This window comes from Saccoglossus kowalevskii, chromosome 1 (genome assembly GCF_978046115.1).
Source record: "Saccoglossus kowalevskii chromosome 1, keSacKowa6.1, whole genome shotgun sequence".
Taxonomy (NCBI): domain Eukaryota; kingdom Metazoa; phylum Hemichordata; class Enteropneusta; family Harrimaniidae; genus Saccoglossus; species Saccoglossus kowalevskii.
The window spans coordinates 25,151,064-25,165,281 of record NC_140641.1 but is presented as its reverse complement, the minus strand read 5'-3'; the positions used below and the strand labels follow the sequence as shown (position 1 = coordinate 25,165,281).

The window sequence follows — 14,218 nt, the reverse complement described above, 5'->3', positions numbered from 1 at the left end:
ACCGGATCAAATTAAATGTATTTACATTATTTTATAAGTAATGAAGTGCCAAAATACAATACAGCAAGAGAACGATCATATCCAATTTTTATGGGAGATAATTCATATTTTTCAACTTCAAGTGATACTGATAAGTTTATGAACATTTTTAAATCTGATAAACAAATGGTTCATTGTGAATTCAGTCCTATTTGCTATGCAATGCTTGCCAGAGTATGTAGATAATGCGAACAAGTTGTTTGTAATGTAATAAATGTTGCATATTTTATATACCAGAGGGGAATATTAAAACCTACTCACAAGTTGCAGCTGCACACGAATCTGACAAACGAGAGATTCCATGTTACTACAACACAGCCGCGTTCTGGCGTTCGAACGTGTATTGTGTACGCGCGCGTATCCCATTGGTTAGTCAACTCCGACGTCACTCCAAGTGGCAGGAAGCACGCCACCAACGCGCTCGTATCCCGTACAAAAATTGCCCTGAACTATGTACGAAGTGTGAAGTCAAATATAATAATATTATTTTGTTGAAAATAACCCGTGCTTAAAAAATGCATGCAAAGTGTAATACATGTAATGTGAATTTTGAATCAACTAATAGCGCATTATGTAGTAAAGTTTCTCAGGCTAGGGAGTTCGCATATACATGACAGTGAAAACTGTAATTCTAAAAGGGATTCTTCATTTGAAAACTAGGGTGGGAAACTGTTAAGTATGATTCGTAGAAAGCGTGGACCGGTGACCGAAAACCGTTTTCAAAATCCTAAAATACATTAGCCGGGAGTACAATAAACTGTAAATTAGATAATACTACTTTATTTTTATTCTGAAGAATAATTATTTAAAATTACAGATGGATGAGTAGATGGCTGATTTTGTATTAGACAAGCGCCATCATTGTTGAGATTGATTGATATTAAAAACAAAATAAGTATGTATTTAAAACACTTGATGGCGTAGGACGTAAGCCCGGGCGCAAACGAAAAGCACTCTTGCGCCACAACGTTTTATGTCATAAGTTTGTTAATATATTGCTAATCTAAAATATGTATGCTATATTATGAGAATGATGTTTTTTTAACAGCGGTTTTATCTCTACAAGCGACATTATTCTTTCACTGGAGAAATGTCAACAACACACTATCTAACATTAAAAAACATGATTTGTTGGTTGCAGGTTCTCTACTCCAGGAAAATGCATGTTGCTGAACGATTGCATGTGTTTATTTTCTTTAAAAAATGACGAGACAATCACGTTAAGTACCCGATGGCAGTTGCCTCGATTTCAAGAATTACGAAGATTATCATTCGAAATAGACATCTAAATTGTGTACGGAGTGTGTTTACTCGACGAAACAGGAGGCACCCGAATGAGAACATGAGTGGGGATGGGGCGGCAGCAACATGCTTTTTACAAGTTGTGGGGTCGGGTCCGGCACATGCTCCGCCAGCCTTATTTCTTTTCACCGATTTCACCAAGTAAGTGTTAAAATAAAGCAATTTATAAATCATTATTAAACCGTCAATTAGGAATTGAAAGTAACTTCAACATTTTAACAAAGATGTCAACAAATCTAGTAGTAGTATTTAGTTTGCTATCAACGGCATAGGCTTTTTGTCTGTCATATGGGTATCGTAAAACACAGCACAGTCGACTATGATACCGAGAACCATATCAGGCTGAATTGAAACAGACTGTCAAAAAAAAAACGGTTGTTTATATGATCAGTTAATCCACATAAACCTTTCTTTAGAAACATACATGTAATATTTCTAGGGATACAATAAAGTTATAATAATAATTATAATGTATCTGCTACCTAACGCCGTGAGTTGCAGCATGCCGTAATTTTGCGTTATTGCACTGGGTATTTTCATCCTACCATATTAAAAAATGCGAATTCCAAATATGGAACGATTATGCACGTAACTGTCCTCAAAAACAAACATGACAAGCTATCATGGTTTGACGAGACCACACAAAAAAAAATTTTGCAAAATCTGTTTTGGGCGCAAAAGATGTATAATAATAAGGTTAATAAGTATGCAGTACAACAGGAGTCTGTTGATGTGACCATATACTGTCTAAGTGCATACTTTGCAGTATCCTTTTATTAACCTCATATTATTATTATTATTATTATTATTACATATTCAATGGGACTCGAAACTAATTTCTTGTATATATAATTGAGAAGGATGCCTCAAATTTGGCCAATTATCTTGTGGGAAAACAATGAATGTTTTGATGTTACATTCAAGATGGTGACCATCTCACCATAACCACCAGTGTTTTTCACCTCATGACTTGCATAAATTACATATCACCACATTGTGACATAATACACGGAAGATCAAAAATTCATATCATCACAGTGTGACATCACATACATGTACTACAAAACTTTTTTTCATTGTACACGCTGCTGAAAGGTTGTCCGGAGCTTCCAGGTTTATGTATGGTCTGATAACCATGGATTCTGGTAGCAGTGTCTTATTTTGTCACACTCATGTGTGTATTTTTCGAATTATTATTCAGCCCCTTCCGGAAAATTGGTTGAAATTAAAAATCCAAATGAATTAGAGTAGAGCCGAGCAGAATCGTCATACAGTGCAGTATTCTCTTAAAATATTGAACTGTCAAAACTAATCTGCAAACTAATTAGCATTAAATATACATACTAATGAGCAAATTATTTTTCCTCTGAACTTCAGATTTTTTTTTTATTTAATATTTTTGTGCCAAGTGACAGTGTGGGACATTGAATGTCACTTGCTGACATACAGTGAATTTTTGCCAGAAAAACCATATTCCAGTTTGGGACTACGTGACATTGCATTGCATGTTTTTCTATGCACTATCTAAAATACTGACCCCAATTTACATTTGCATAAATATTACTGGCAACTCACTGATAGCATCAGGCATTGCCCAAGAACAATGCAGTGTCAACAAAATTAGTGTACAAGGGGCACACAATGATATATTTGTGCATAACTTCCACTGTCAACTTCTCCATCCTTTTGCTATTTTTGAAAATGTACATGTGATGAAACTACAATTCCACACTATTTTCTCTTAGGTTGATCGCAACTGATTCTCGCCTGTGGTAATCACTGTGCCTGCTAATGTCAACCTAAGAAAAAAAATTAAATTGTATTATATATAAATATTGCATTAAGATTGGTTCAGTATAACATTGGTATGAATTAGTGCTCTGTGGTTTCACAATCGCGCACTATAGATGAAATCTAGCTTCCTGATGATAAAAAAATACACTATGACATGTTTGTTTTTGTTACATTGCAGTCGTTATTTAATAAATTGTGGTGAAGGAACACAGAGAATGATGACAGAACACAAGTAAGTATACTCAAATGTATGCTAAAATGTTTTTTTAATTTTATTTAGGCCAGACTTTTATTATCCCTTGTTTCACAAACCCGCTGAATGAATAGGAGCCGAAAATGAAATAAAAATAAAGTTTTATTTCAGCCCACCAACTTGTAAGCACAAAAAAATGCTAAAAAAATATTATTTTTATCTTCATTTTTTTACCGCCCGCCACATAACAAATCCAAGTTGCATTTTCGTGAGAGTATCATGATCAAAGTAACCAAGTCTCGCGCAGATGAGAAGCAAGGTTATACATGGAATAAAATTTTATTTCTGATCATTTCTTCTCTCCTATCAATGATCTCACTTACAATCCTTTGAAAATCACACAAATCTAATGGAAAAAAGAGAATTAATTTTATTTATTTTTCGCCTTATAAAAACTCGAGAAACAGGGAATAAAAATAGTCTGGCCTTATCCTCTATCTGGTGAAGTCAATGTAAAATTACATGCAGCTGGCAGAATATGGGTTAAATTTTCATACTGAATAGGGCTTAGCTACATTTTAATTGTTCTGAGCATGAATACACCAATTTAAATTAAAACCCTGTAAATTTGCAAAGTTAACCATAGCATATATACATGTTACAAACTAGTGAGTTTAAAACCTAGTGAATATCTGTGTAACATCAAATCTGCTGATGTGAGTACAAATGATGATGCTTCAAAAATAATATTTATGTATTTGTTTCTCAGGATGAAGCTTTCTACTTGTGATACTATTTTTCTCACAAGCTTAAAATGGAGCAGCATTGGTGGTTTAGTAGGTAAGATATTAAATCACATTCTACTCACTGAATTCTTTGCACTGCTCTATTACCTTCACATCAAATCATTGAAATATTCAAGCATAGATTCAGTCTGGACGTAATGTTTACTCATTAAAGCAGTATCATTCAAAATGACACATTTTAGCAAAGATATTACTGTCACCGCCATATTTTTCTGAATACCAAAACAGCAGCATAGCCAGCTAATTTGCTGACTGGTTTGCAATGCACATCTCAAAATCATTAATCGCTCAGTTCAAACCATTTTTACAAGGGTATACATATATACGATTGTTAGGAAATATTCATGTACTGTGTTACCTAGTACATACTTTTATATTGATAACTTTGCTATTTATTATATAGTAATTTATATGATTAAATGAAGTAAATTAAAAGGCAATAGTAATGTGATCTTCTATTTATATTCTATTTATGCATGTGTCTCAGTTCCTCACTATTAGTTTGACATCTCATGTTGAGGTTGGTTTAACCTAACTTGTTATAATCACGTAGCGATCTCTAGATGTGTATAGCAAAACCAGTCAGCAACTGGCGATGTTCCTGTTTTGGGTGTTCTGAACAATATGTTGATGACAGTAACCACTAAAAATGTCACATGTATCTAGGCATGATATATTTGTTGGTTTAATAGAGTTGCCAGGAACAACAGCTCTGTTTACCAGATTGATTGGTTACAGTAGCTCATCATATAATACACTTCATTCTGTTTGCAGGTATGACTTTAACATTAAAAGATATTAAGATGAGAAAAGCTACATACTATGGCCCTTCTGGACTGGTAAGATACTGTTAATTTTATTTTTGGAGTCTTGCTATATGAGTATACAGTGTTTTAAAGTGGAGGAGTTGTCACCTGTGCACATTTAATTAGGGAATTTAGCCACAAGAGAAGATAACAATAAATGCATGCATGTGTTGACCCTTGATGTAAACAACGACATGTTATGGCCGTGTGTTGTATGTGAGGTGAAGACTCCCCCCACTATAAGTAGGAAAGTGTGGTCACTGACTTGATGTAACAAAACCATGTTACATGTATGTATAAAAACCAGAAAGTGATGTTTTTATTAAGCATCTGATTTTCATAATTAACTATTATAACTTGATCCAGAATGAATTAGTCTCTGACACAATTAAATTTTATCGAACGCAGACATAGTTAAATTTGTACAATTTATAGTTTGGTCAACTTCTGTCACTTTTCACAAAAATAAACCTTAGTACATAATTATTTTTATATTTTTTCGCAAATGTTAAATTATTATAAATTTGAAAAAAAAAAATTAAAATTCAAAATTATGTCCATTTGTTACAAAATTAATATAATTATAGAAAACCACATAAAATGTACAAATTGTTGCATTTTAGCGGAAAAAAGGTCAAAGGTAAAAGTGTAAACTGTCTTCACTAAACAAATAAATGCAATAGAGAATGGAGCTTAATTGTAGTCCTTTACATTATCTCGCCCTAGGCCTGACTAGATAGGTTGAAACCTTGCAATATTTTGTATGAAATAATTTGTAATGCTTTTACCCTGTTGATTTTTTTTAGTCTGAACTACTGTCAGCTACTAAAGCCTTTGCCAGATTTGCCGAAATGGAAATTGGTGAGTATGTACATTGCAAAAAAATGATTAGTCCGAGTCCAGATTCAAAGACAAAATATGCGATGTATCTGAGCCTGAAGACTACAATTGGACTGTGGGAATAGAATGGTAAATTCTGCAAAAATGTAGGGTTGACATATTCTCTAGGCACTTTATGTACAATACAGAAAACATCACTGAACACAATGCTAAAGTTTGTTACACAACTATGGTAAATACGTTACCAGAAAACCCAGAAAATAATAATAATACAATGTATGTAACAAAATGATGGCAGGGGTGGTTATCTGAGTTTTGTGGAGCTCAGTTTAAATGAATGTTGAAATAGGGAAATCTCTATTTCGCACAAAATTATTTTATATAGGAAAAATTAAGTTGGCATATACTGCATTTGCTCTAATATTAGCACGTACACTTTTGTAAATTACAGTGTGTTTCAGTATTTCTATGATCGAAAAAACCAATATTATTATACATCTGTCGCCGTAACGCCATAAGTTACAGAGTGTCGTAATTTTGCAGTATTTTATGGGTATTTTCATCCTACCATATTAGGATATGCAAATTCCAAATAAGGAATGATTACGCATGTAAGCGTCCTCTAATAATAAAAACAAATATAGCTGCCACCAGGGTTTGACCGGACTCCACACAAAGAAGTTTGCTGATTCTGTTCTAATCATTTTGGATTTCGGCATTCCCATGATGTATCCTTGGAAGGAAAAGATGTATAATAATAAGGTTACTGTAAAATGACTAATTTTCACTGGGTTTAAATTTCACTGATTTACCATTTCAGGCATATTCAGTGGGTTTTAAATTCACGGTTTCGTCATTTAGATAATGTGTTCTATGCTAAATTTTACATATTCACTGGGTTTTAATTTAGCGCATTTTCCAGTCAGCGAAATAAGCTAAATTAAAACCCAGTGAATAACTACCCCCTTTACAATATTACGAGGATTCCTCAGAGTATGCACTTCGACAGTACACCATCGCATTGACCTCCACTGTACTGTCTTCGTGCATACTTTGAGGTATCCTTGTAATAACCTCGTATTATAGTGATTCAGTATACATGTACAAACTATGTGACCTGAAGTTGCGGTATATGGGCTTCTATTGGAGATGCACTTATAATAGGAAAATTGCTGTAGCTTCTAAAATGTTACTGTCATTAAGGTACCAGTTCAGGCTGAAATAATTTTACTGTTTTATTTTTTTTTTCATTTAATCACAGATTTTAAAACTTATCTTGATCTTCCAATGAATGACAAAACTTTTAACATTGATGCTGTGCCACTCTTTGGTGAGTTAAATCTTGATTGATTGGTTCAGGTGATTCTGAGAGATTAATACATTTTCACAACAGAATTTGACATTCAGCAAAATATTTAGTTGGACATGTATATGCAAATAATCTGGTGGAAATTCTCTTACTAGATTGTATGTTTATGATTCAGAAATACCAGGATAATATCGAAGTACCGTAGTTATGTTTAACACCATGAGGTTCGAGTATAGTACCATTGTCCGGGTTTGTTATGTTAAAGTATTATGTAATACATTTATTGACTATAACACAAACTAAAAGGGTGGTGGTCGTCTCACTGTGCATATTAAAAATTTGTGTTGATAGACATTGATTTTCCAACAATCCAATGCGCTCTTCTAATGGAAATCACAAGTATGAGGTTTGACCTGGGCGCGACTTACCACCAGTGACTCCTTTTGATACATGTATCTTCCAATGACCTAAAAATGTTGAATGTTTTGTATGGAATTTATTTTCACTGATTTTTGATGAGTTGAATGTAAAATATAGGAAGAAAGGTATATTCACCGAATTTTATTTTATCTGAATCATCCGTTCAGCGAAAATAAATTACATGTACATGCAAAAATTAAGTATTTTACAGTATATTTAATATATGGAAATCACTTACGTTTAATCATAGATGAACACCAATGTATGCATGTAAGCTTTCACGAGTAACAAAATTTTCAAAAACTACTAGCAAATAAATATTAAATTAAAATAAATATTACCTTGTATGAATAAAATGTGTATTTAAAAAAACATAGATAAAAAAAAAGCACAAACTAGGATGTTATTATTAATGACTAGGTTTAATTGACTGTAGGCAAAGTTCAGAGTTCAGAGTCTGTTCCTGAGTCTCCACTTGGCAGCATAATTCAAGATATGGAAGTACTTCAAGAACAAGGGCAAAGTATAGAACCTCGTAAGTTACTTATAAATATTACTATTATATGCAATTCATCACACTATTTAAAATGGTTTTCAATTTCAGTAGAAGTGAAATGTATTGCATTATGAAATTTTAAACTGGAAATTCTTTTTCTTACCTTCATAAGCACGGAAACGGAAACGAAGAAAGTCAGGTCCAATTGGTGACGTGTCTATTGCATACATTTTCAAGGTAATAGTGCACCTTTATAAAAAATATACATGGTGATGCCATATGATTCCCCTATATCTTTTGCGATTTTTGCCATTCTCTCATGTTGTGACATGACCTCATTAATATGCATAAACACAACTTTGAGCATTCAATGTTGTGAATACACTAACATTTTTGATGAATATTGTTTTATTTTAATTTTGCATTTTGGATCTACTTGTTTTTTCCAGATGCACAATAAGCCAGGGAATATACTTGTAAACAAAGCCATATCGTTGGGCTTGAAGCCGTAAGTAAATTTTCTTTCATGGTAATTTTTCTTCTTCTTGAAGATAAAAAGTGATATACTGGTATTCCAATTTAAAATTTAAAGGGAAATGTTTTGTTTCAATAGAAATTTTGTCTATCAGTCCCATAAATTAATTCTACTTGTACGTTGATTACTTCGGCAATACATTTCTTATTATACATTTAAATGTATCTCAGATTGAATCAAAATGTAACATTTACAACACTGTAAACAACTACCGTACCGGTACATGCTGTAATATGGTAAAGAAATGTAGGAATAAATTACTTTCAATGTTTTCATGTTTTGTTGACAGTGGTCCCTTATATGGAGAACTGAAGAGAGGTAAAACAGTATTGACACCCGACGGCAAAGAGGTGAACTCATCCTAAAATTTTAATTTTAATGCACAATCATATTTTACTCTATTTAATTACATGTTGTATCATATTTGAATTCAGCATTTTATGATTGTATTTGCAGGTACATCCAGCAGATGTTTTAACACCTGTTGTTATTGGTCCTGTATTTATAGGTGGGTATAAAATCAATTCTTAGACTTCAGTGTACGTTTTTTGCTCATGCACAGTGGTGACATGTAAATATTGTGTTCATATTTCAGTTCTGGAATGTCCAACTGAGGATTATCTGGATAGTCTTGAGTCTAGTACTAAACTGAATGAATACCTAAAAGATGATGTAGAACAGCCAGTATCATTGGTAGTGCATCTAACACCTCCAGAAATACTCAGTACTAGTAGATACCAGGCATGGATGAAAAGGTATGACAGTCAATATTGTATATACCGTATTACCCCGGGCACGCGCCCAGGGGCCTGATCATACAAAATCGTGAAAAATTGGGGGTGGGCGCTTACCCGAGGACCACCCCAAAAAAGATTTTAAAAGGTTGTTTTTGTGATCGTATGATAAGGTCAAATAAAGGAATGCTTTCGTACACTGTGTACACGTACTTATTTCTTGATTTATGCGAGGTTTCAATAAACGTGAGCACTCGGTCAAGAACTGTGGGAACACTAAGACACAGGGTCGAATTTCAAGAATAAAGCTTGTTTTATGTCAGCGAATGAAATTGTACTACTCACTGAAATTGGCTACAAAGTATGGTAAGTATTGTAATCAATGCACGGTTACATTGTTAGTAACCGGGATCAGTGCAAGTCGAAACGGCCGGAAAAAACTACCGCTTGTAATCCAAGATGGCGATGACCTCATTAGCATAATTTTGTTCACGCACGTATTGATACATCGCATCGTAATTACTGAAGAATAGCAGACAGGGTTATGAAACAAATAAACCTTTTATTACTGATGTGAAATGTTTACAAACTATTGTGAATACATAAACATATTCAAATGGCGATACATAAAAAAACAGACTGAAAATAAACTCCGGTCGACCTCATTAACATGATGTATTCACGCACCCACACACGGCACAAAAATAACAATGATGCAACAAGTTCCCATCGTCGGCATGCCTCTTTATGGTTATCGTAATGGGCTTGAGGTCGGCAAAATGTTTTTTCTTCAACGACAGAAAAATAATCCACATGACCGTAATGCCATAGCTGTGATGAAGGATGGAAAGAAAGTAGCAAGTTTACGACGTGATGTCTCAAAAGTGCTAGCTCCCGTTCGCAGTCAGCTGGCACCGGTGTCGCTGGCTGGGTGTATATGATAAAGGGAAGCGAAAGTTGTGCAACCAAATTTGCCGAGTTCGCAGTTTTTCGCCAATAAAAAAATAACTAAGGCAAAAACTCACGGTTTTTCAGCATTTTTGTAATAAAGACATAATCCGCCCAAAACAGGAACATTTCTACTAATTCTTGTGTTTTTTTCGATGTCTTTTGAAAAACCTGCGATTAGGCTGCGAAAGTAGAACATTCCGGAGGGGGTGAAACGGAAGAGCCAAACTTAACGCGTAAAAATAGAACGCGTATTTTGACCTCTACGTGAATGAAGAGAAAGCAGAACGTATGCGCCACATGCTCCGTGGTTCATCTCACGCCGTTAAGTTCCAATGAGTTTTTACGTAAAAACACAAACAAAACGGCCCTTTTAAGGGCCACCGCACACTCCCAAAAAAGAACTACCATAACAAACACACTATTTAAATAAATCAAACGCGTTCGTTTTTGACAAATAATACTTTATTGTTGATCCCATTCTTGGCTAAAAATCACCATGGGCGTTTAACCGAGGATGTCCCCAACATGTAACTTTTGTGAAAATAGGGGGGGGGGTGGGCGCTTGCCCAGGGAGGGGCGCGTGCCCGGGGTAATACGGTATATTAAGCCAGTTCAAGCTAATTTAAAGTTTACATATGTGCAATGCATTACGTCCAACATTGTAACCAAGTTACCACCCTCGAACAATTTTCCAAAATACATCTTTCATTTACCATGCCAGGCTTTGGGAAATACTACTTATTTTTGACAAATAAAGTGAAATGTGTCATCATTGATTTCCACAAGTCAGAATACAGTCAAATGCAAGATTAATTCTCTAATTTTGGTGAATATTTTTGTCATTTTTGGTAAAAAGTGATATTTTCGACTTCTTGTTGAAAACCGCAAGTCCAATTGCTTTGATATTACATATATAGGTACTACATGTGCACCTCTCTCAGATTTGTTCATTTCATGATGATATCTTCAATTCTCTAATTTTGGTGAATATTTTTGTAATTTTTGGTAAAAAGTGATATTTTCGACTTCTTGTTGAAAACCGCAAGTCCAATTGCTTTGATATTACATATATAGGTACTACATGCGGACCTCTCTCAGATTTGTTCATTTTGTAATGATATCTTTAATTCTCTAATTTCGGTGAATATTTTTGTAATTTTTGGTAAAAAGTGATATTTTCGACTTCTTGTTGAAAACCGCAAGTCCAATTGCTTTGATATTACATATATAGGTACTACATGTGGACCTCTCTCAGATTTGTTCATTTCATGATGATATCTTTAATTCTCTAATTTTGATGAATATTTTTGTAATTTTTGGTAAAAAGTGATATTTTCGACTTCTTGTTGAAAACCGCAAGTCCAATTGCTTTGATATTACATATATAGGTACTACATGCGGACCTCTCTCAGATTTGTTCATTTTGTAATGATATCTTTAATTCTCTAATTTTGGTGAATATTTTTGTAATTTTTGGTAAAAAGTGATATTTTCCACATCTTGTTGAAAACAGTCTGATCGTTTTGATACTATACATATTGTTCATTTTCTAATGATATCTTCAGTTCTTTAATTGAAATGTGCATTGCTAACAGTGGAGCTATCTCAGCCGAGAGGCTGCTTGTTTAATTGTTTGGTTACCATAATTTTAAGTCCTTATTTGGATGTAGTCAGAAAATAAAGACTACCCAGTACAAGTAATAATTTTGCGTCTGTGCGCTAGTCATACTTTACACATAACGGTACAAGATGGCTGATTATGCAAGGAATCGCACAAACTGGCTCCACTTTGTCTGAGGACATTCTGACCAATAGCCAGGTAACAGGTCATCTCAAAACAAATGTCCAACTGTGGTTAATTTAGCATTATAACCCATGATAGGCATTTTAGCATTACACTGTGTGTGAATGCATTGCATTATAGCATTATAACCCATGATAGGCATTTTAGCATTACACTGTGTGTGAATGCATTGCATTATAGCATTATAACCCATGATAGGCATTTTAGCATTAGACTGTGTGTGAATGCATTGCATTATAGCATTATAACCCATGATAGGCATTTTAGCATTAGACTGTGTGTGAATGCATTGCATTATAGCATTATAACCCATGATAGGCATTTTAGCATTACACTGTGTGTGAATGCATTGCATTATAGCATTATAACCCATGATAGGCATTTTAGCATTACACTGTCTGTGAATGCATTGCATTATAGCATTATAACCCATGATAGGCATTTTAGCATTACACTGTGTGTGAATGCATTGCATTATAGCATTATAACCCATGATAGGCATTTTAGCATTACACTGTGTGTGAATGCATTGCATTATAGCATTATAACCCATGATAGGCATTTTAGCATTACACTGTGTGTGAATGCATTGCATTATAGCATTATAACCCATGATAGGCATTTTAGCATTACACTGTGTGTGAATGCATTGCATTATAGCATTATAACCCATGATAGGCATTTTAGCATTACACTGTGTGTGAATGAGTTGCATTATTATAGCATTATAACCCATGATAGGCATTTTAGCATTACACTGTGTGTGAATGCATTGCATTATAGCATTATAACCCATGATAGGCATTTTAGCATTACACTGTGTGTGAATGCATTGCATTATAGCATTATAACCCATGATAGGCATTTTAGCATTACACTGTGTGTGAATGCATTGCATTATAGCATTATAACCCATGATAGGCATTTTAGCATTACACTGTGTGTGAATGCATTGCATTATAACATTATAACCCATGATAGGCATTTTAGCATTACACTGTGTGTGAATGCATTGCATTATAGCATTATAACCCATGATAGGCATTTTAGCATTACACTGTGTGTGAATGCATTGCATTATAGCATTATAACCCATGATAGGCATTTTAGCATTACACTGTGCGTGAATGCATTGCATTATAGCATTATAACCCATGATAGGCATTTTAGCATTACACTGTGTGTGAATGCATTGCATTATAGCATTATAACCCATGATAGGCATTTTAGCATTACACTGTGTGTGAATGCATTGCATTATAGCATTATAACCCATGATAGGCATTTTAGCATTACACTGTGTGTGAATGCATTGCATTATAGCATTATAACCCATGATAGGCATTTTAGCATTACACTGTGTGTGAATGCATTGCATTATAGCATTATAACCCATGATAGGCATTTTAGCATTACACTGTGTGTGAATGCATTGCATTATAGCATTATAACCCATGATAGGCATTTTAGCATTACACTGTGTGTGAATGCATTGCATTATAGCATTATAACCCATGATAGGCATTTTAGCATTACACTGTGTGTGAATGCATTGCATTATAGCATTATAACCCATGATAGGCATTTTAGCATTACACTGTGTGTGAATGCATTGCATTATAGTATTATAACCCATGATAGGCATTTTAGCATTACACTGTGTGTGAATGCATTGCATTATAGCATTATAACCCATGATAGGCATTTTAGCATTACACTGTGTGTGAATGCATTGCATTATAGCATTATAACCCATGATAGGCATTTTAGCATTACACTGTGTGTGAATGCATTGCATTATAGCATTATAACCCATGATAGGCATTTTAGCATTACACTGTGTGTGAATGCATTGCATTATAGCATTATAACCCATGATAGGCATTTTAGCATTACACTGTGTGTGAATGCGTTGCATTATAGCATTATAACCCATGATAGGCATTTTAGCATTACACTGTGTGTGAATGCATTGCATTATAGCATTATAACCCATGATAGGCATTTTAGCATTACACTGTGTGTGAATGCATTGCATTATAGCATTATAACCCATGATAGGCATTTTAGCATTACACTGTGTGTGAATGCATTGCATTATAGCATTATAACCCATGATAGGCATTTTAGCATTACACTGTGTGTGAATGCGTTGCATTATAGCATTATAACCCATGATAGGCATTTTA

At 34.1% G+C, this 14,218-nt stretch overlaps 1 protein-coding gene across 4 annotated transcripts in view; it reads left to right on the top strand.

Annotated features, from left to right (window-relative positions):
• Positions 1-1,121: 1,121 nt before the first annotated feature.
• LOC102808666 (zinc phosphodiesterase ELAC protein 2-like) overlaps positions 1,122-14,218 on the top strand; it is a 40,696-nt gene continuing 27,599 nt past the window's right edge. Inside the window, exons 1-12 of one of the 4 annotated variants that reach the window (XM_085499975.1) lie at positions 1,122-1,482; positions 3,314-3,367; positions 4,098-4,168; positions 4,909-4,973; positions 5,747-5,801; positions 7,042-7,110; positions 7,946-8,044; positions 8,178-8,242; positions 8,455-8,513; positions 8,830-8,890; positions 8,997-9,048; positions 9,136-9,295. In XM_085499975.1, coding sequence (XP_085356101.1) covers positions 1,271-1,482; positions 3,314-3,367; positions 4,098-4,168; positions 4,909-4,973; positions 5,747-5,801; positions 7,042-7,110; positions 7,946-8,044; positions 8,178-8,242; positions 8,455-8,513; positions 8,830-8,890; positions 8,997-9,048; positions 9,136-9,295 — 1,022 coding nt within the window. In that variant the 5' untranslated portion in view covers positions 1,122-1,270. Of the gene's footprint in view, positions 1,483-3,313; positions 3,368-4,097; positions 4,169-4,908; positions 4,974-5,746; positions 5,910-7,041; positions 7,111-7,945; positions 8,045-8,177; positions 8,243-8,454; positions 8,514-8,829; positions 8,891-8,996; positions 9,049-9,135; positions 9,296-14,218 lie in introns of those variants that run through there. The other 3 variants (XR_014929671.1, XM_085499968.1, XM_085499981.1) reach the window with 3 other exon arrangements.